Source organism: Elephas maximus, chromosome 3 (genome assembly GCF_024166365.1).
Source record: "Elephas maximus indicus isolate mEleMax1 chromosome 3, mEleMax1 primary haplotype, whole genome shotgun sequence".
Taxonomy (NCBI): Eukaryota; Metazoa; Chordata; class Mammalia; order Proboscidea; family Elephantidae; genus Elephas; species Elephas maximus.
In genome coordinates, this window is record NC_064821.1 from 231478 (window position 1) to 253156 (window position 21679).

A 21679-nucleotide genomic window follows, 5' to 3' on the forward strand; every position below is an offset into this window, starting at 1 on the left:
AATTCCACTCCTGGGTATGTACCCAAGAGAAATGAAAACATATGTCCACACAGAAACTAGTACACACATGTTCAAATCAGTACTATTCATAATGGCTGAGAAGTGGATAAATGGATACACAAAATGTGGTCCATCCATACAATGGGATATCATTCAGCCACAAAAAGGACAGAAGTACTGAGGTATGCTACGACATAGATGAACCCTGAAAACACCATGCTCAGTGAAATACGCCAGACACGAAAGGCCGTACGATGTATGACTCCACTTCTGTGAACTGTCCAGAACAGGCAAACCCTTAGAGAAAAAGGTGGATTAACAGTTGTCCAGGGACTGAGGAGGAGGAATGGAGGGTGACAGGTAATGAGCATGGGGTTTCCTTTTGGGGTGACGAGGATGTTCTGGAACTGGGGGTAGAAGTGGGAGTTGCACACCTCTATGATTGTACTAAAAACCACTGAATTGAGCGCTTTAAATGAGTGGATTGTACGGCATATGAATTACATCTCAATAGAGCTGTTTTTAATAAGTCTACAGTGAGCAGAATAAATCCGTTTTCATACACAAAACAATGCCTCTTCCTCTAAACCCTGATTGTCACAGCTGTGTGACCTGATCCAGGCAGCTCAGGGCACCTTGAGGGTAATGTCCCTTCTCCAGGCTGAAGGGAAAGGGAAGGGAAGGGAGATGCTGTACCCACCCTTTGGGGCTCCCAGGTCCCTCCCAACCCTGAACCACAGAGGGGACCAGCCATCAGCTCCCAGTCCCTAGGACACACTGGGAGCTGTTCACAAACACCCCTGATGTAATCTGCTCCGCATCCTGTGAGGGCTAGGCTGTTACCCCAGTTTGCAGAAAAACCTGAGGTCTGGAGAGTGGGCAGGGCCTGGGCCAGGATTCAGACACAATCCACCAGCCTTAGGTCCATCTTAATCCTGGGCAGCACTGTTCCCCAAACTGGAAAGGGAGTTCTTGCTGAGTCAGCTGTCCTCGGATTCCACCCACCAGTCAGCTCTGATCCCACTTCTCCCATCCCTTGCAAAGCCTCACATAGGCCCTACTCGCCAGGAAGACCTGAGACTTGAACACCAGGCAGTCCAACCCCCCGTCTCAAAGGCTCACCTGGTAACCTGGGTGCGAGTGTTAAAATCCAGGGAGCGCATGGAACAGAGGACTTCAATGCAGCCCATGTACTAAGGAGAAAAAGGAAACAAAGCGTTAGAAGGCATGGTCTAAGCACCAGGCAGAAGAACCCATCTAGGGACTTAGAATTGAATCAAAAGTCCTCACTCCTCACCCTCCTCTCTCACCACCCCCTGGACTCCAGTCCTTCTCTGTCCCTTGAAAATGTCCAGCCTTGTTGCCTCAGGGCCTTTGCACCTGCTGTTCCTGCTGCTGTTCCCTTACCCCTGCTATTTGCAAAACTGGCTCCTTCCTCATCTTTATGGCTCACGTTAAATGTCACCTGCTCAGAGCTGCCTTCCCGGACTCTGAGTAGGTTCTTTCCATTACTCTGCTTCACAGAAGCCTGATTATTTCCTCCCGAGACTCCATCATACTGCCTCTTATGTATTATCTTTCTCTTCCTCCAGAGCACGGGCCCACAAGGGCAGAGATGGTGGGGATTTCTTCACATCTATACCCCCAGCAACAGCACGGAGTCTGGCACATGGTAGGTGCCTGTCAGATGTTCATTCGAGGGCTGAAAGTTTGCAAGTCCTTGGTCTAGACCTGTGCTATCTAACAGGGTAGCTACTAGTCCTAAGTGGTTATTTAAATTTTGTTTTGCTGTTGTTGAGAATATTCACAGCAGAACATACACCAATTCAACAGTTTCTACATGTACAATCCAATGACATTGCTTACATTCTTCCAGTTGTGCAACCATCCTCACCCTGCTTCTCTGAGGTGTTCCTCCCCCATTAACATAAACTCACTCCCCCTAAGATTCCTATCTCAACTTTCGAGTTGCTTTTGTCACTTTAATGTCATACAGATAGCTCGTAAAAGAGTATAATGCTCAAGGCTAAACCAGGTAAGCTAAACTATTGTTTGGTAAACAGTGAAGTATTATAATGACATGTGCACAGACCTGGAGATAGAAAACCAAATGGAAGAATGCACTCAGCATTTCTCAAGCTGAAAGAACTGAAGAAAAAAATTCAAGCCTCAAGTTGCAATATTCTATGGGGAAAATACTAAACGATGCAGGAAGCATCAAAAAAAAAATTGAAGGAATATGCAGAGTCATTATACCAAAAAGAACTGGTCAACGCTCAACCATTTCAAGAGGTGGCATATGATCAGGAACCGATGATACGAAGGAAGAAGTCCAAGCTGCCGTGAAGGCATTGGTGAAAAACAAGGCTCCAGGAATTGACGGAATATCATTTGAGATGTTTCAACAAACTGATGCAGCACTGGAGGTGCTCACTCGTCTATGCCAAGAAATATGGGAGACAGCTTCCTGGCCAACTGACTGGAAGAGATCCATATTTATGCCTATTCCAGAGAAAGGTGATCCAACCGACTGTGGAAATTATTGAACAATATCATTAATGTCACATGCAAGTAAAATTTTGCTGAAGATCATTCAAAAGCGACTACAGCAGTATATCAACACCGAACTGCCAGAAATTCAAGCCAGGTTCAGAAGAGGACGTGGAACCAGGGATGTCATTGCTGATGTCAGATGGATCCTCCTTGAAAGCAGAGAATACCAGAAGGATGTTTACCTGTGTTTTATTGACTATGCAAAGGCATTCGACTGTGTGGATCATAACAAATTATGGATAACACGGCGAAGAATGGGAATTCCAGAACACTTAATTGTGTTCATGAGGAACCTGTACATGGATCAAGAGACAGTTGTTCGGACAGAACAAGGGGATACTGTGTGGTTTAAAGTCAGGAAAGGTGTGTGTCAGGGTTGTATCCTTTCACCATACCTTATTTAATCTGTACACTGAGCAAATAATCCAAGAAGTTGGACTATATGAAAGAGAACGAAGCATCAGGATTGGAGGAAGACTCATTAACAACCTGCGTTATACAGATGACACAACCTTGCTTGCTGAAAGTGAAGAGGACTTGAAGCACTTACTGATGAAGATCAAAGACCACGGCCTTCAGCATGGATTACACCTCAACATAAAGAAATCAAAAATCCTCACAACTGGATCAATAAGCAATATTATGATAAACACAGAAAAAACTGAAGTTGACAAGATTTTATTTTACTTGGATCCACAATTAACACCCATGGAAGCAGCAGTCAAGAAATCAAACGACATATTGCATTGGGCAAATCTGCTGAAAAGATCTCTTTACAGTATTGAAAAGCAAAGACCTTACCTTGAAGACTAAGGTGGGCCTGACCCAAACCATGATGTTTTCAATCACCTCATATGCATGCGAAAGCTGGACAATGAATAGGGAAGACCAAAGAAGAATTGACCCGTTTGAATTGTGGTGTTGTAGAAGAATATTGAATACACCATAGACTGCCAAAAGAACAAACAAATCATGTCTTGGAAGAAGCAAGACTGCCCCTTAGAAGCAAGGATGGCAAGACTATATCTCGTATACTTTGGACGTGTTATCAGGGGGGATCAGTCCCTGGAGAAGGACATCATGCTTGGTAAAGAGGAGAGTCAGCAAAAAAGAGGAAGGCACTCAACAAGATGGATTGACACAGTGGCTGCAACAATGGGATCAAGCATAACAATGAGTGTGAGGATGGTGCAGGACCAGGCAGTGTTTTGTTCTGTTGTACACAGGGTTGTTATGAGTCTGAAGCAACTCGATGGCACTTAACAACAACAACATTGTTTGGTCTTAAGAAGACTTTAGGGGATATTTTTGGTTTAATTTTTAAAGATTATCTCAGGGCAATAGTTCCAGGGATCCATCCAGCCCCCATGGCTCCAGAAAGTCTGGAGTCCATGAGAATTTGAAATTCTGTTCTGTACTTTCCCCCTTTTGATCAGGGTTCTTCTATAGAATCTTTGGTCAAAATGTTCAGTAATGGTAGCCGGGTACTGCTCAGTTCTTCTGGTCTCATGGTAAAGGAGGCAGTTGTTCATGCAAGCAATTATCCCATATTCCATTTCCTCTTCCTATTCCTGACTCTCCTTCTTCCTCTGTTGCTCTGGGTGGACAGAGACCAATTGCCATGCCTGGGATGGCCACTTGTAAACTTTCAAGACCCCAGGGACTATGCAAAGAACTAGGAAGTAGAACAGAAGCACTGAACACATTAGGCCAATTTACTGGGGTGTCCCATGAAACCATGACGCTAAACCTCCAAACTAAGGAACAAAATCCCATGAAGTTTTTGGTTGTGGATAAGTAGCCTCAGCAGCTACTTTTTTTTTTTTTTTTGTCATTGTTGTAAATACAACTATCATACAACTTTTGCCAGTTCAACTTTTTACAGGTGTACAACCTATTACAGCAATTATAACAATTGGCTATGCAACCCTACCCTTAATCCATGTGATTTTTCCATCACTGTTAACCCTCTTTTCCCCTTGCCTTCTGTCTCTGGTAACTACTGATAAACTTCGATTTCTGTTTGCCTTTTCCTGTCTTTTTATGTAAGTGACGTCATACAATATTTGTCCTTTAGTGACTGACATATTTCAATCAGCATAATGTCTTCAAGCTCCACACATATTGTAACATGTATGAAGACTTCCTTCCTTCTACTCGCTGGGCAGTATTTCATGGTCTGTATGTAGCACGTTTTCATCATCCATTCATCTGTTGATGGGCATTTAGGTAAATGTAAATTTTAACTGAAATTAAATAAAATTAAAAATTCCTTCTGGAAAAGGCAAAACCATAGAGACAATGAAAAGATTAGTGGTTGCTAGGGGGTCAGAGGGAGGGGGAGGGATGAGTGCATGGAGCACAGGGCATTTTTAGGGCAGTGAAACTATTCTGTCTATTACTGCCGTGGGTGACTTAGGACATGTATCTGCCAAAACCCATAGCACTGCACAACACCAAGAGGGAACCCTCATGGAAACTGCGAGTTTAGTTAATAATACTGTATTATTGGCTCCTCATTTGTAACAATGTATTACAGGAATGTAAGATGGCCTTAAGAGAAATAGTAGAAAATGGGGAGGGGCATATGGGAATTCTGTATTTTCTGCGGAATTTTTTTCTGTAACCTAAAACTGCTCTCGGCAGGAGAGCTGTGGGATGCAGACCCCAAATTCTCCTAAAGAGACCAGGCTTAATGGTCCGACTGAGACTAGAAGGACCCCGGTGGTCATGGTCCCCAGACCTTCTGTTAGCCCAGGACAGGAACCATTCCCAAAGCCAGCTCTTCAGACAGGGACTGGACTAGACTACGGGATAGAAAATGATACTGGTGAACAGTGAGCTTCTTGGCTCAAGTAGACATGTGAGACTATGTTGGCATCTCCTGTCTGAAGCGGAGATGAGAGGGCAGAGGGGGTCAGAAGCTGGCCGGATGGACATGAAAAGAGAGAGTGGAGGGAAGGAGTGTGCTGTCTCATTAGGGGGAGAGCAATTAGGCATATATAGCAAGGTGTATAAAAATTTTTCTGTGAGAGCCTGACTAGATTTGTAAACTTTCACTTAAAGCACAACAAAAAATTTTTTAAAACTGCTCTCAGAAATAATCTATTCCATGACGGAATATATGTAGTTCAGTGACAGTGATATATATATATCACAATTTAAAAAAAAAAGTCTATTAAAAAGAAAAAAAAGTTAATTCCATTCCTCAGTCATATTAGCCACATTTCAAGTGCTGGATGGCCATGCATGGCTGGTGAGGATGACCAGATCAGAGCGCGCAAATACAGAACATTTAATCAGTGCAGAAAGTTCGTTTGGACAGTGCTGGTCTGGACCCCTGGTCGGCAAACTACAGCTCTTGCTGCCTTTTTTTGCTAATAAAGTCTTATGGGGCTGTGGCTGTGCCCTTTCATTGCACACTGTCCACAACAGCTTTCACCAAAAGTAGGGCTGAGGTCTCAGGACAGAGACCTCCTGGCCTGCATAGCTGAAAATATTGGCTCTTTGGCTCTTTACAGGAAAAGGTTGCAAGGATCCTGGACACCCAAAAAGTCAAGGTCATGGGAGGGTGTAAGCCGTGTTCAGGGACTGTTCTATAGAGAGAGCAAAGAGACATAACAACCAAGTGTAAACATGGTTGGTCCTGGCCCCAGAGAGCTAGCCCGGGGAGATGTGAACACAACCTCAGGTTCCAAGCCATTCTGGAATCACTAATCATTTTTCTAGATGTGATCTGGGGCTGTGGGTGTGTGGGAGACACGAAGGTGTTTACAGGTGTGCCACCGTGGGCGGAGTCCCTGGGTGCTGCAAACAGTGAAGGCCATAGCTGCCAACTGAAAGTCAGCAGTTCAAGTCCACCAACAGCACCCTCAGGAGGAATTCCTGTCGATCCGCTTCCAAAACCTTAGTCACTGAAAACCCTATGAAGCACAGTTCTCTGACACACGTGGGGTCTCCACGGCAAGCGGCACTAGTGGGCAGCTCGCTTTCTAATGGTTTATCAACGGCTATTATGTACAGGAGTCGATATACTGAGCGGAGAGCGCAAAACTCGAAGAGTCCCAGGTGGAGGACACGGGGATCCACTGATTCGGCTTTTCTGTCTGCGTGAAAAGGTTCCCAGTAACACTGGGATAATGAACAAAGGCCGGTGTCTCTCAAGTCTCAGCTCCCCCGGCGGTCTGGCTGGGCATCGGCCCCTTTCCAGATACCCCTTCTCCCACGAGTCCACACCCCCATCCCAGGCCACGGTCTCAACGATCCGATCATCTGCCTTGGAGCCTTTAGGGGCGGTCTGGGCGTTCCTCTCCCGGGGACACAGCAGTGCACCCTGGGGTCCTCACTCCTGGACTTTCCCTCCCTGCCGAAATAGGGGTGCTACCCTGCGCATGCGCGTCCCCCTCCCACCTGCCCTCTCCCCGCCCCTCCCCACGTGACGCCGTGGGAACCTGGGCCCCAGCGTCTCCCCGGCTGGAGATGGGGGTCCGAGTGATGGGGAGAGGAGGGAGGATGGAGCGGGGAGTCGGGTTCTTGGGGTCCGAGGGATGCCAATGAAAGGAAGTGGGGTAGCCCCAGTACCCGAGGCCCGGGGAGGCCGCGACCGCGGGTCCTGGTCTGCGCACTCACCCGCACGATGTAGGAGACCCCGGGCCCCAGGACCCGGGCATCCGGGTGCAGCCAGCCGTGCGCCGGCTTGTGGATGAAGCTGCCCTTGCGGATCCATTCCGCCGCAGAATCCGGGGGGCCCGCCGCTCCCTGCGCGCCCCGCGACCCCCGCGCCCCCGCCGCCCGACAGCGGCTCAGTGCTGGCAGGGGACACTGCGCGGCACAACGCGGCTCGCAGGCGCCCAGGACCGCGGCCGCCAGCGCCGGAACGCCCGCCGAGCCCGCCGCCTCCGGCTGCGGTTCCGCGTCCCCCGCGTCCCCCGCGCCCCCCGCTGCCACCGCCGCCCGCGGCGCCGGGGGCCCGCGACCCAGGAAGCCACCGGGGGCAGCAAACTTCCACTGGGGCATACGCGGCAGCAGCGCGCAGAAGGTGGTGGGCGCCTCGGGCTCGGGGGGCGCGGGGGGCGCCGGGGGCGCGCGCCCGCCCGGACCCTGCGTCATGGCCGCGGCCGCTGAGCGAGCCCGACCGGGCGTTGAGCCTGGCCAAGGAGGCCGCCGGCTCCCGCCCGCTGCCGCCAGTCCCTCCCCGCCCCCGGCCCGGTGATGTCATCCGCCCGGCCCAGCGCGCAGCCGCGGGGGGCTGCACCCCTGGGACCCCGGCCCTCTGCTCCGCAGCGCCCGGGGAAACTGAGGCCCGCCTAGGGCTCGGGCGTTGGCCCGCATTCGGCAGCCGGGGAAAGGAGGGTCCAAGGGATACCAAGGAAAGGAAGTGGGGTAGCCCTAGCACCCCCCGCCGCCCACGTTCCTAAAAGGGCAGGGCTGGAAGACCCCATTCTTCCCCTGTTGACCTATGGGAAAACTGGGACCTGGCGAGGAGCGGAGGTGCAGTCCGGGGAAGAGAGAGCCGAGTAGTCTAACGTCAGCCCCCTCCCTGACCACTGTTCAGGCCGAAAGGTGCCTAGAAATCCCTCCCTGCTTCGTTTCCTAGGGGGGAAACTGAGTCCTAGAGAGAGGAAGGGGCGCGCCCAAGGTCACGCAGCTGAGGCTCACACCCGGAGGGCCGGGCTTGGGCCTGCTGGGTCAAGGAGGAGCACTCAGAGGGCCGGGTCCCTCCTCCGCCCCATCCCTGGGCCTCGGGCTGTGGGTCACAGCCCCTGCTCGCCCCATTTCCGGGGAGCTCTGTCAGGCATCAGCTCAGCGGAACCCTCGGGCCTCAGGGACCCTCAGTTCTCCGCCCCGCCCTCCAGGCTTATTTTTTGCACTAGGGAAGGGGGTGTCACTGTCACCCCAGGACCCAGCTTCCTGGCCCCTTATCTTCGCCGGACCCCCTTCTGCCCCACCCCCCATAAGGGCTGACTGCCGGGAAACAAAAGGAGGCGACCGGCGCTGGGGCAGGTGGTGAGCGAGGGAGAGAGAGCCGAGCCGAGCAGATCGATAAATCAGAGCGATGAGATCACAGCCCGGCACCGCCCTCGGACCCAGGGGAGGAGGAGGCAGCGCCGGAGGGCAGGGGGAGGCAGTGGGGGCGAAGGGAGGGGGGAGGCGGTGAGGGGTGTAGGAGAAGACAGCAAGGGGAGGGGGAGGCGTGGGGAGGACACCGGGGGGCCATAGGGGGCCGGTGGGACCGGGAGGCGCGCGCTGCCCCGATTGGCGGCTGAGGGCGTCGCGGCTGGTGCCCCAGACTCTGGCGTCTGTGTTCAACCAGGGGCCGAAGGCCGGTGGGTGGAGGGCGTCTGCTCTTTCTGACGGCCAGGGGTCCTGGGCGTGGATGTCTGTGTCCGGGCCCCACATCTAACGTGTGTGCTTCGTGTCAGTATTGGGGGGCTATGTAAAAGTGGATCGCAGGAGGGTTGCGGTGTGTGGGGACGTGTGTGTACAGTGTGGACAGGTGTGGACAGGTGTGAATGAGGCCATGCATGTGTGGAGGGGGTCCGTGTGTGTGTCAGTGTCTGTGTGGAGGGGGTCCCTGTGTGTCAGTGTCTGAGTGGGGGGACCAGTGTGTGTGTCTAGCAAAGGATTGTGTGTTCAGGCGTGCCAGCCCCCAGCTTGGGGGGGGGGAAGGGGTAAGGAAAAGGCTGACACCCACCATGCTCCCTTGGGGTCCCACCTGCAACACTGCCCTTGGAGCTGCCTCCTCCAGGCCCATGGGTGGGGGGCTCACAGAGGGTTTGGTGACATGCCACCAACCCATGTATTTCCTTCCTCTCCCTAGGAAAGAGTGGCAGGAATGGAGCCTGATGGCCAGGGTTCAAACCTTGCCATCAGAGTGATATGGGGGGGGGGGTCGAGTCCCAGGTTGTTCTCCTCCCAGAGTGCCCTTGGACAAATGTCCCGTCTCTCTAAAGCTTCATTTCTCTCTGTAAACATCACCTGCCTCCCAAGTTGCTATGAAATTTAGATGACCTTGATCAACATCTGGAAACCCTGGTGGTGTGGTCGTTAAGAGCTATGGCTGCTAACCAAAAGGTTGGCAGTTCGAATCCACCAATCGCTCCTTGGAAACTCTATGGGGTAGTTTTACTCTGCCCTTTAGGTCACTATGAGTCGGAATCAACTCAATAGCCACAGGTTTGTTTTTGTTATCAATATCTGGTACATATCTGGCAGCTATCAGGATACATTGAGCTCCTACACATCCTTCAAAACGCAGCTTCAATGCCCCTTCTTCCAGGAAGCCTGCCTGGCTTTCCCACTCAAAGCCCTGGCTCCACCTCTGGCCCCCCAGCCCCAGGTCCCTCCCCTAGTCCCACCCGGACCCCCCAGGGCTAGACAGTCAGGGTCTGGCTCTGGGGGACAGTGTCCAGGTCTCCTCCCTATGACATGGGGATGTACATGTGTGATGCTGACCATTATTGGTGCCAAGCAGCGATTTATTGACAGGCAACTCTAGATGGTGGGTGGACAGGGGCATCGGGGCTGCTTCCAGCCTGATTGGGGCTTAACCCAGGACAGGCACCTTGCTTCCAGGAGGCTGAGAGAAGAGCCCAAGTTTGGTGGAAACCGGAGCTGCATCAGGGATCCAGGCCCTAGGGGGCAGACGCAGAGTTCTAGGACACAGGAAACTCATTCCCCGCCAGCAGCTGGGGAGGGCTGGGTGTCCCTTTCCCCACCTGGCCTGGCCTGGTGTGACCAGGAGAAGAAACTGGGGCGGTGGAAGGAGGCTCACCCTGCAACCCATGCAGGGCCTCGGGGTCACAGCCCCCAGGGACTGACAGAGGATGGTGACCTAGAAGGGCCTCGGACAATTCAGAAAAGGGGGGGGCAGAGGCGGCTTTCCCTGGGCCCCTCCTGTGGCTTCTCTGAGCCTTCTCCAGACAAAGCCAGGACCCACCCATACCCCACTTTACTGCGGGGGAAACCAAGGCTTGTCTGGATGCAGTAGCAAGCACCCTGCAGCCATGGGCTGTCAGGGTGTGGTGTTCCCAGCCACGGTGACAGCCCGCTTGGAGTGACGGATGCCCATGGTGAAGGCTGGGGCCCTGGCCTTGTGCACTGTGACCTGCTCTGGGCTGTGGGTGCCAGGGCCTGGCGTTGTGTCAGGCAGGCGTGGTGCGCGAGGCCGCCCCAGCATGGTGAAGGCTGGCCGGCGGTGCTGGTAGGCATTGGGGTCGGGGATGTCATACTGCCCCGGGCCTGGTATCTCCGCCGGGTCCTGTGAGGGGCGGATAGGGGGTGTGCGGCCCACCACTGTGTAGCTGGGGCTGCTAGGCTTAATGAAGACCTGGGAGCCCCAGAGGGAGGGCAGGGTGTAGGCATTGGGGGCAGGGGCCGAGGTGTCCAGTGGCTGCGGGCAGAGGCGGGGGCCCAGCGTGAAAGCCGGTGGCGTCCGCTGGCGCACGGGGGGCACCTTCTCCGGGCTGTAGGCGCCTGGGCCTGGCGTCACCTCCAGACCTGTGGGAGGACTGCAGAGTGGGCACTGCAGAGGCCCCTATCTCTTCCCTCCCTCCCGGACCTCCAGACACATGGTCCATTCTCCTTCAGGTCCCCCAGCCTCTGCAAGGCTCAAATTCCCCCCATCTCCGCCACCTTGATGCCCTCCCTCCAGGCACCCCCTCCTGGGTCCCCCTGCCCTGGTCCGCCCTCCCTCCAGACATGACCACGGAGAGACACGGTGGTCCTCGTCTGGGTCTAGGTCCACCGCCAGGCTGGAATCTCATAAAAAGCAAGGACATAGTTAACCAACCTCAGCTCCTCACAGTTGGCTGAACACATGTTTGCTTGTGTGGACACATGAGTAGATGGATGGTGAGTGGGTGGCTGAGAGAGCAGCGAATGGATGGATGGATTGAGTCCACGGACGGAGAGGTGGATCAGTTGGTGGGTGGAAGGAAAGATGGTTGGATGGACGGACGGACGGACGGACGGATGGACGGACTGATGGATCAATGGGTGGGTGGAATAACAGATGGGATGATGGATGGCTGGATGATGGATGGATGGATGGATGGACAGATGGACGGATGGATGGACGGACTGATGGATCAATGGGTGGGTGGAATGGCGGATGTGATGATGGATGGCTGGATGATGGCTGGATGATGGATGGATGGATGGACGGACGGATGGACGGACTGATGGATCAATGGGTGGGTGGAATAACAGATGGGATGATGGATGGATGGATGGATGGATGGATGGATGGATGGATGGATGGATGGATGGATGGATGGATGGATGGATGGATGGATGGATGGATGGATGGATGGATGGATGGATGGATGCATGGATGCATGGATGGATGCATGGATGGATGGATGGACGGACGGATGGACAGACTGATGGATCAATGGGTGGGTGGAATGACGGATGGGATGATGGATGGCTGGATGATGGATGGATGGATGATGGATGGATGATGGATGGATGGATGGATGGATGGATGATGGACGGACAGATGGACAGACTGACGGATGGATGATGGACGGACGGATGGGTGGATGGACGGACTGATGGATCAATGGGCGGGTGGAATGATGGATGGGATGATGGATGGCTGGATGATGGATGGATGGATGGATGGATGGATGGATGGATGGATGGATGGATGGACGGACGGACGGATGGACGGACTGATGGATCAATGGGTGGGTGGAATGACGGATGGGATGATGGATGGCTGGATGATGGATGGATGGATGGATGGATGGATGGATGGATGGATGGATGGATGGATGGATGGATGGATGGATGATGGACGGACGGACGGATGGATGGACGGACTGATGGATCGATGGGTGGGTGGAATGACAGATGGGATGATGGATGGCTGGGTATGTGGGTGAGTAGATAGATGGATGAATGGATGGATCAGTGACTGAGCAAGTGAATGGGTAATAGGTCAAAAGATGAAGGGGCAGGCGGATGAGAGGATGGAGCCAGGTAATCAAATCAGGTGCTTTAGGTGAAAGGAAGCACTTAGAGCTTGTGAAGGGGACCCCTGCAGTTTGCCGCAGTCCCCACTGAGCCCCAGTACTCCTGACACTGAGAATGTGTCCCAGCTGCCCCCACAGCACCATGCGTGCAGCCCTTCAGGTTCTCTCATGGGCGTTCGAGTTGTGGCCTCTCTTCTGTGCTCCTTGGATTTTATTATTCCAGACCCAGGATTCTAAGGGCTCCGAAGACACAGGGAAAGGGGGAGGCAAAGGTGGAAAAGTGCTGAGACCATGAGCCCCATACAGTACTCACCCCGAGGTTTGCCCCGGCCCTGCATGGAATAAGCAGGGGAGCAGCTGCGGCCAAAACGCGTGACTTTTGGGTCCAGGAAGTAGATTGGCCCAGGGCTGGTGTCCTCAGGGAGTGCTGGGAAGAGGTGCCCGGCACCCCTGTAGGTGGCGCTGCCCATCACCCAGCCCTCAGTGTCCCCTTATTCCTGAGACACTTCTACCGGCCCCACGCCACCCCCAGCCCCTCTTGGAGACAGAGACTCCAAAGCAACGAGGGGTCTCTGGTTCATGTTTGTCAGACTGAGATTTCTCTCACTGTCAAAGCGATCCCTCTGAAAGGCTGCTGTGCTGCAGTTTGTAGCGGCCCCCACCCCTGCGGACCCCTCCTGCTATGGGCTGGGGCCAGTCTGGGTTATTAGGATTGTGCACAGACTGAGAGTAACTAGGCCCTGAGCAAAGGTCCAGTTCCAAGGAGGCGTTTTAGTGCTGTGGCTTGTGTGCTTGTAACGAGCCTGAGAGGGGCCAGTGTTCAAATCCCACAGGGCCTCTCAGAGGCTGTGTCCTCAGGCAAGCCTCAGAGTCTGTCTAACCCTTGTTTCCCTCATTTGTAGGATGAGAAGGATAAAAAGTGAGAAAACGGAAGAGGTGGTGGCAGCGCCTGGCACTTGACCAGTGGGGTCTATTACTGTGACTGTCTTTGTTACTATTTTTCAGCGTATTCAGACATATATATGCAAGCATGTGTGTGCAGTGGGTTTGGCAAGTGTTAATTGATTGACATACTCTGTGCAGGCAAATACGCGTGTCTGAAGCCCGTGTGCCTGACCCATGTACAAGCGTAGGACGGGGAGACTGAGACAGGCTGGGGAGCCGGGGGCAGTGCTGACACTGCTGTAGGACTAGGGAGGACTTCCTGAAGGTGGAGGCATGGGATCCAGGCTTTGTAGGATGAATAGGAGTTCGGGGAGCCCATGGGAGAAGGTAGCACCTGGAGCATAGGCATGGACCACGGGGTGGGAACGGCATAGCCTCAGCCCCACCCCAGGCCTCCTCCATCACAAATCTGAGGCCTCCCCAGGATTGGCCGCAGCTGGGAAAATTCTTTACCAGAGTCAGGTAGCAGCTGTGCCACAGAGCTGCCACGCACACCCCCATGTAGCCAGCCCCTCCTTCACAGCATCTCACAGTAGCCCATCTAGGGTTATTTCCTTTTTCAAGGGGGAGACTGAGGCTCAGAGTTAACCGGGCAAGGACACAGCCATCCAGGCTCAACATGCTGAAGCCCCACCTCTTAAGGTAGGCCTGGCCCCTTGCACCATCCAGCTCCTCCTCCAGCCTCTCCCACCTGCCCTCTGCTCCCTGACAGATCAGCACATCCCAGGTCATCCTCCCAGCTCCCCGCCTCTGTCCTCACAGTGGGGGAGGCCTGCATCTAGTCAGGTCGCCCAGCCCCCACACTGCCACCCACCTTACCCCCACTGGGTCTCCGGACCAAGGAGTAGGCAGGACTGGCCACTCTGGTGCAGTCGTGCTGGACGTAGCCGATGGTGGACGGAAGGACATACAGGCCTGGCCCTGCGCCTGCAATGGGCCCTCAGGTCACAGCCAGGGGAGCAGGGCCCTGAGAGGTGGGAAGCAGCCAGAGCCCAGCTCCATCCCCCCACCCGCTCCCACCAGCCCTGGCAGGTGTGGGGGAGACAGGAGGCAGCCACCACCCCCCTCCCACAGAGTGAGTGATGCCCGCATTGTGAGTTGGCAAGGATGACAGGTGGGGAACCAGTGTCAGCACCACCCTGATGGGGGGAGGGGCCCAGATGAGGTGAGGTCACCACAGATGGGGAGACTGAGTCAGGGCCCTAATCAAGACCCCACAGGCAGCTCCTGTCATTGGTGGAATGTGCAGCCAACCCCCACAAACCACCCAACCATAGGCCCCTCCCCACACACACCCAGGCCCCCAGGGTTCCCTCTCCCTCAGGCATCACTATCAGTTCTTCTGTCACCCTGTCTGGCCCCCACAGCCTGGTCTGGCCATGCCCTCCACACTAGGATGGTGCCTGAGCACCTGACCCTGTCAGTGGACGGCTGTCCAGGCCACCAGAAGCCCATGCTCCCAGCCAATCTCCAGGAAGGAAACTGAGGCCTGGAGAGGGCAGGAACTTGTCAGGGCTGGGGCTGGGCTCCAGAATATTCCAGAAGTGGGGGTGAGGAGGACAATGTCTCCCAGGGCAGAAACCTCTGCCTGGGGCCGCCCCCCATGCCCCTGTACCAGTCTCCAGGGCAGCCACTCCACAGGACTTCCGCAGGCCCGTCTCGGGGATCTGGTACTCAGTGGCCCGCCGGCCCAGGGCCGTGGAGGTTGACCGTGGGGCAGGGTCACAGCTGAGGGTGCCCATGGTGAGCGTTGAGGGCCAGGGAGCACAGGGCCTGGAGCTGCTTCTCAGTGGCCGTGGCTCTGGTGGCCACAACCCAGACACTGTCCCCGGCCCTCAAGCCTCCTCCCGGCCTGGCAGAGCCTTGGCCTCACCACACCTCCCTCGGCCACACAGACAGCCCCTTGTCCCCCCAGCATGGAGTCTTGGGGCCCCGGCCTGAGAGGGCTGGCTGCAGGACACTGGCCTGGAAGTGAGCCTGGGATCGAGTGTCTCCGGCAGCTGGACCATCCAGGCAAGAATCCGGTGTCAGCAGAGCGGGTCCCCAGGGAGCTGACCGAGCTGGGTGGCCAGGCTGGAGCCAGCCCCAGGGAGCGGAGCCACTAACACGACACCAGGACCTGGCAGCAGGCAGGACTGGCGAGGTTTCTGGTGGCCTGGCCCCATTCCTTGCTAGATAAACTGAGGCACAGCCCATTGTCACACAGCAAACTCACAACTCTGGGGGCCTGGTCCAACAAGCATCCCTCCTTCCTCCCTCCAACACGCACTTACTGAGTGCCTATGGTGTATCAGGCTCCATTTTGGGGTAGACAGAGATCCCTGCCCTCAGGGATCTGAAGTTCTCAGAGGGCAGACAGAAAATGAACAATAAATGTATTCAGTGAGTGTATTCTGTAGAATGGTAGAAGATACAAAAGCTGAAGGCAGAGCCTGTTGAGCAGAGCAGAGTCACGGTCCAGGATGGCAGCCCAGGTGCCGGCAGCTCTATTAGGGCAAGGCTGGCCACTTAGAGAGGGGAGATTTCAGCAAAAACCTGGGGGTGGGCAGGGAAGTGGCCCGTGCAGACCTGGCAGAAGAGTGTTCCAGGAAGGGGACGGCCCGTGCAAAGGCCCTGGGGAAGGAGTAAAGTTGGAGAGAAAGCGTTGCTGGTCCTTCAGGACAGCGCACTACCTCCCAGAAGTCCACAGGGACTGATTCCAGCCCAGTATAGATTTCTTTTGGTCAGAGAAGCATTTTTTAATTAAAAAGACAAATATCTCTAACAAATTCGCCATTTTAACCAATTTTAAGTGTACAACTTAGTGACATTAATTACATTCATGTTGCACAACCTCACCACTACTTCCAAGACATTTTCATCACCCCGAACAGAGATTCGGTACCCCTCCAGCAATAACTGCTACCCCCCCACCCCTGGTAACAGCTAATAAGCTTCTGTGGCTATGCAGCTGCTTGTCCTTGATACTTCATGTCAAGAGGATCACAGAGTGTTTGCTCTTATGTGTCTGCAAACATGGATTTTATGTCCTTCCCCATCGATGGCTACTGCTATGCCAGGCTCCAAGAACGGACTTAGGGAAACTGCAGAGCAGATTGTCAAATTCTCGTCTCTTCCACGGCTTCTCTGTTTCTGTATTTTTGGGGACATTGGCTCCCCATTAATGTCATGAGCTTCTTTCTCTCTGCTCAAAGCTCTTCACCAACCGCCAAGCAAATGGAATGTAAATAGAGGCAAATTAATTCAAAGTATATGCAAATGAGCCATGTTTTCCGTCTAATCTGATCCACTCACCAAAAAAAACAAGAACGCCCATTGCCTTCAACTTGATTCCAACTCATGGTGACCCCATGTGTTACAGAGTAGAACTGCCCCGTAGGTGTTTCTTGGCTGTAAGCTTTATGGAAGCAAATTACCAAGACTTTCTCCCACAGCACCACTGAGGGGTTCAAACGGCCAGCCTTTAGGTCAGTGCAGCTGACTTAGTAGTCAAGTACAGACTGTTTGCACCACCAGGGTGATTTGTTGACAGAGGAGAACAGATTAGAAAGAAAAAGGAAGCTTGGGCTGTGCATGATCAAGGGAGCCTCCCGCCCTGGTCCCAGGTCCCAGTTCCTTGTGTGGATGCCGGCTGCGGGATTCCCCCAGGCACGGTGTCACCTCCTAGGCCTCAGGGTCCTAGCTGCAGAACTGAGCATGACCACAGGGACAAGAGACAGCTCTTTCCACGTTTCTTCATTCAACTAGTATCCATCTGCTCAGGTGCTGGGGAAAGAGGAGTGAAGAAAACACGGATGTTCCCCGACCTCTCCTTTTGTTGGGGACACAGGCAATTAAACTTCACATTACTTGAGGAGGCAAACAGTGCCATTTAGAAAAATCAGGGGTGAAGAGGGATTGGAGGTGTGAGGAGTTTGCAATTCGAAATGGGGAGTTCAGGGGAAGCTTCACTTGGAGGAGACGTTTGAGCAAAGAGTCGAAAGGGGGGAAGGAGACATGCAGGCTTCTGGGGGAAGAGCTTTCCAGGCAGAGGGAAGAGCAGGTGCAAAGGATCTGAGGCAGGATCGGGCCTGGAGCAAGTGAGCAAGGGCGAGAGAAAAGAGGAGGGAAGGGCAGGGAGGAGACAGGGAAGGCAGAGCAGGGCCCTGTGGGCAGGGAGGTGGGATCCCCGGAGCGCGGCGGGCAGAGCCAGGACTGGCCGACGCAGTGCTCACGGGCCCCCTCTGGTGGCCGCGGGGAGGACAGCCCGTGGCGGAGAGCAGAGCTGGGACGGGCCGACGCGGTGCTCACGGGCGCCCTCTGGTGGCCTCAGGGCAGACAGCCCGTGGCGGAGAGCAGAGCTGGGACGGGCCGACGCGGTGCTCACGGGCGCCCTCTGGTGGCCTCAGGGCAGACAGCCCGTGGCGGAGAGCAGAGCTGGGACGGGCCGATGCGGTGCTCACGGGCGCCCTCTGGTGGCCGCAGAGCGGAGGCGACTGCGCGGGTGCAGGGGGGCTGACAGGGACGACCGAGTGGTGGCCGCGGAAGGTGTCCTGGTAACAGTGCTATGAAATCATGCCAGTAAATCAGTGTAGACCAGTCGTTCTCACCCTGGGAGAACCCGCCCGTGGCTGTCATGACTGGGTGGTGGGGGGGACGGGCCTACTGGCATCGGGTGGGGGGAGGCCAGAGATGCTGCTCAACGCCCTGCAGCGGCACAGGACCGCCCCACCCCAGAGAACGATCCACCCCCAAATGTCAGCGGTGCCGCGGTAGAGAAACCCCGAGTTCGAGGGTTGCAACCAGCATTTCTTTCCACAGCCCAAACACACCTGTGTAAACAGCGCTGCACTCAGGCCACAGAACACTTCCGGTGCCGCGAATCCTCCTGCGCCCTTCCCAGACCCTCCCCGTAACCACCATCCTGACATCTAAAGCAGCCACCCTCGGGTGTGGCTGTAGGTGGTGTGAGGTGGTTGCTTCCATCGTGCGAAGATACCACACGGATGAGCTGGTAGGTGGTCTCCCATTTGGGGCTACTGCCGATAACCCTGCTATGAACACCCTGTCCTTCAGTGGGTATGTGGATCCGTGTCTGTGGGGTATCCACCAGGAGTGGAATTGCTGAGTCACAGAGCTTTAGAGGATACACCAGCTTTTCAAAGAGTTGGTCCAGTCCACCCTTCTGCGGCCAGCATTTAATATGAGAGAACAAAATACTTCAGCAGGGCTAAGTATGACTGTGAAGCTTTTGTTTGTGTGTCTGCGCGTATGAACTGGGTCTCAGTGTAAGTTGAATTTCTTACCGTGGCCACAGACAAAAAAGTTGCAGATCTGTTTCTGCCCCGGGACCTTTGCACGGCTGTGTCCTTGACTTGGAGTGTGTACAAGTCACCACAACCTCAGTGGCTTGAAACAACACAGATTTATTAACTCATAGCTCTGGCGAAATGGGTCTCGAGGGGCTGAAATCAAGGCGTCAGCAGGCCTAGCTTCTTCCGGAGGCTCCAGGGGAGAATTGTCTCTGGCCTTTTCCGGCTTCTACAGGCCCCTCGTTCCTTGGCCCTTGGCCCCTTCCTGTGTCTTCAGAGCCAGCAGCAAGCATCTTCCAGTCTCTCTGTCTGCTTCCATCCTCACATCTCCTCCTCTGACTCTGACCCTCCTGCCTCCCTTTCATGAGGACCCTGTGATCACATGGGCCACCTGGGTGATCCAGGATCATCTCCCGTCTCCAGACCCTTCACTTCATCCATCTGCAGGGTCCCTTTTATGGTGTGAGGCACCGTATTCACAGGTTCCAGGGATTAGGGCAGGGCGTCTTTGGCAGCTATATTCAGCCGACCACAGAGCTTCCCCACGTGGCTGGCTTCTCAGCCTCCCTGCTCAGTTCAGACGCCTCACCCTGGGCCAGCCTCCCCAGCCAGCCCATGTGAGGCAGCCACCACCTGGGTAGGCTCTGCCTCATCACCCTGCCTTGTTCTCCTGGCTGCACTCTCCGAACTCCCCTCTGTTTATCCCCTCACTCAGCATTCATTGAGCACCTACTGTGTACCAGCATGGGGGACAAAGCAGTAAACAGCACTGAGCGACAAGCAGCAAGCAAGCTCAAGAATCGAATCGCATGCAAGAATCGCATGCTGAGACGCGACGCGTCACCTGCTGAGGAGGAAGAACAAAGCTGAGAAAGGCAGTGCTGGCCTCATCACCATCGCGTCTGGGGGTCCAGGATCTCACCTGCCTGGAACAGGCACACAAGAAGCACCTGCTGAAGGAATAAGCCAAGGGGAGCTCTTGTTGGCATTGTGGCTGTGGCCGTCATTAATCAAAGCCCCCCCCCCACACACACACTTTTCTACAAAACATCCTGGGGCTGAAAGTCAGGGGCCAGGGCCGGGGAGGCTCCTCCCAGGAGGCTGAGTTTATGGGGTGACCTGTTGTCTTCCATGTCCCTTGCACACAGGTGACAGCAGGGATGGGAAGGCCGGGGTTGGCAGGGGATGCACCCCGTCCAGTGTCTACTCCCACCCCATCCTCCCGGCTGCCATGACCTGCCGCTTCCACCTCCCTGGGGACCAGCCGCCTCTGTCCTTTGTCTGGCAGCCGGCCCCTGACTCAGACTCACGCGCCGCTGCAGCTGCCTACCCCTTTGTACAGCAGGGACTCAAACAAGAAAGCCTTGTTCTTCCCTGGAGGACACCATGGACCTGCCAGGTCCCCCTCCTCTCTCCATCCCAGAAAGGACCAGCTGTCCTCGTGGGGCAGAGCCAAGGACCTGAGAGAGGACAGGGGGTTAGGACTGCAGCATGTCTTTGGTGGAGGAGGCACGTTTAAATCCATAACCAGGGGGACAAGTCGTTGTTATTTGCCGTTGTGTCAATTCCAACTCATGGCAAACCCGTGTGTGTCAGAATAGAACCCGTGTTTGCAGCCACCAAGCTCCGTGCCTAACAAGCCCCCGTTTCACAAATGGGACACCGATGGTCAGAGGAAGGACTGGGCAACTGGAGAGGGGTCTCAGCAGGCTTTCCTTCCCTCCCTCTCCTTATCTCCTCTCTGGCTTTATGGAGATCACACTGCTCCAGGCCACCTTGCTGCCTCAAGGACCTTTGCACCTGCTGTACCTTCTACCTGGCACACCTTTCCCAGGTGGTTGCTTGCTAGCTCCCTCCACCTCCTTCAAGTCTTTGCTCAAACTCTTCCCCTGACCTGAGACCTGATTTAATCCTACAACTTGGCACATGCTTCTACTGCAATCCCCCCTCCCCGTCTTACTTTTCTCCCCCACAGCATTAGTCTCCCACTAACGTAGTGAATGCTGGGCCCGTTTCACACCAGTGGGCTGGAGCTGACATACAGCAGCTTGTGAGAGCTGACTTTAAATTTTTAGGAACTTTGCAAGCTGGTTGACATCACGTTGGTAGCTTGAAGTTGGCCATGGTGGAAGTATTTACAGCACAGCAGTCAGCCTGCTCCACAAACCCGTGCTTTCGGCCCTGGGGAGCTGGCTGTTCAGCACTTATGAGCTGTTTATTAGTCTCAGTGTCTGTGGCTTCTCACCCCTAGGTGGCACAAACCCGTGAGCGCCCAACTACTGGCCAAAGTGTCGTGACTTGAACCCGTCCAGAGAAGTCTTGGAAGACAAGCCTGTCAATCTGCTTCGGAAGGGTCACAGCCTCGAAAACCCCATAGAGTACAGTTCTATTCTGACACACACAGGTTTGCCATGAGTTGGAATTAACACAACGGCAACTAACAACGACTCGTTCCCCCGGTTATGGATTTAAATGTACTCCTCCACCAAAGGCAGGCTGCAGTCCTAACCCCTGGTACCTGTGAACATGAACTTGTTTGGAAATAGGGTCTCTGAAGATGTGACAGTTAACTTCAGGTCATACTGGAGGAGGGTAGGTCTGAATCCCATATGGCTGGTGTTCTTATAAAAGAGGAGGAGAGACACAGACACAGAGACAGAAACACAGACACAGAGACAGAAACACAGAGAGAGAGACACACAGACACCGAGACAGAAACACAGACACAGAGACAGAAACACACAGAGAGAGAGACAGAGACACACAGACACAGAGACAGAAACACACAGAGAGAGAGACACACAGAGACACAGAGACACACAGGCAGAGACACAGACACATAGAGACACAGAGACAGAGACACACAGGCAGAGACACAGACACGCAGAGACACAGACACATAGAGACACA

At 54.5% G+C, this 21679-nt stretch overlaps 2 protein-coding genes across 2 annotated transcripts in view; both read right to left on the bottom strand.

The window, feature by feature from the left end:
* The window catches only part of SHC2 (SHC adaptor protein 2), a 39892-nt gene extending 32154 nt beyond the window's left edge, over positions 1-7738 (bottom strand). Inside the window, exons 1-2 of the mRNA XM_049876050.1 lie at positions 7183-7738; positions 1123-1193 (exon numbers count right to left, since the gene is read on the bottom strand). Coding sequence (XP_049732007.1) covers positions 1123-1193; positions 7183-7662 — 551 coding nt within the window. The 5' untranslated portion in view covers positions 7663-7738. The remainder of the gene's footprint in view (positions 1-1122; positions 1194-7182) is intronic.
* A 2766-nt stretch (positions 7739-10504) lies between these two features.
* ODF3L2 (outer dense fiber of sperm tails 3 like 2) lies at positions 10505-15220 on the bottom strand. The gene is given in 4 exon segments (XM_049881115.1): positions 10505-11052; positions 12847-12960; positions 14298-14405; positions 15094-15220. Coding segments are annotated over 4 exon segments (897 nt in total).
* Between the last annotated feature and the right edge of the window lie 6459 nt (positions 15221-21679).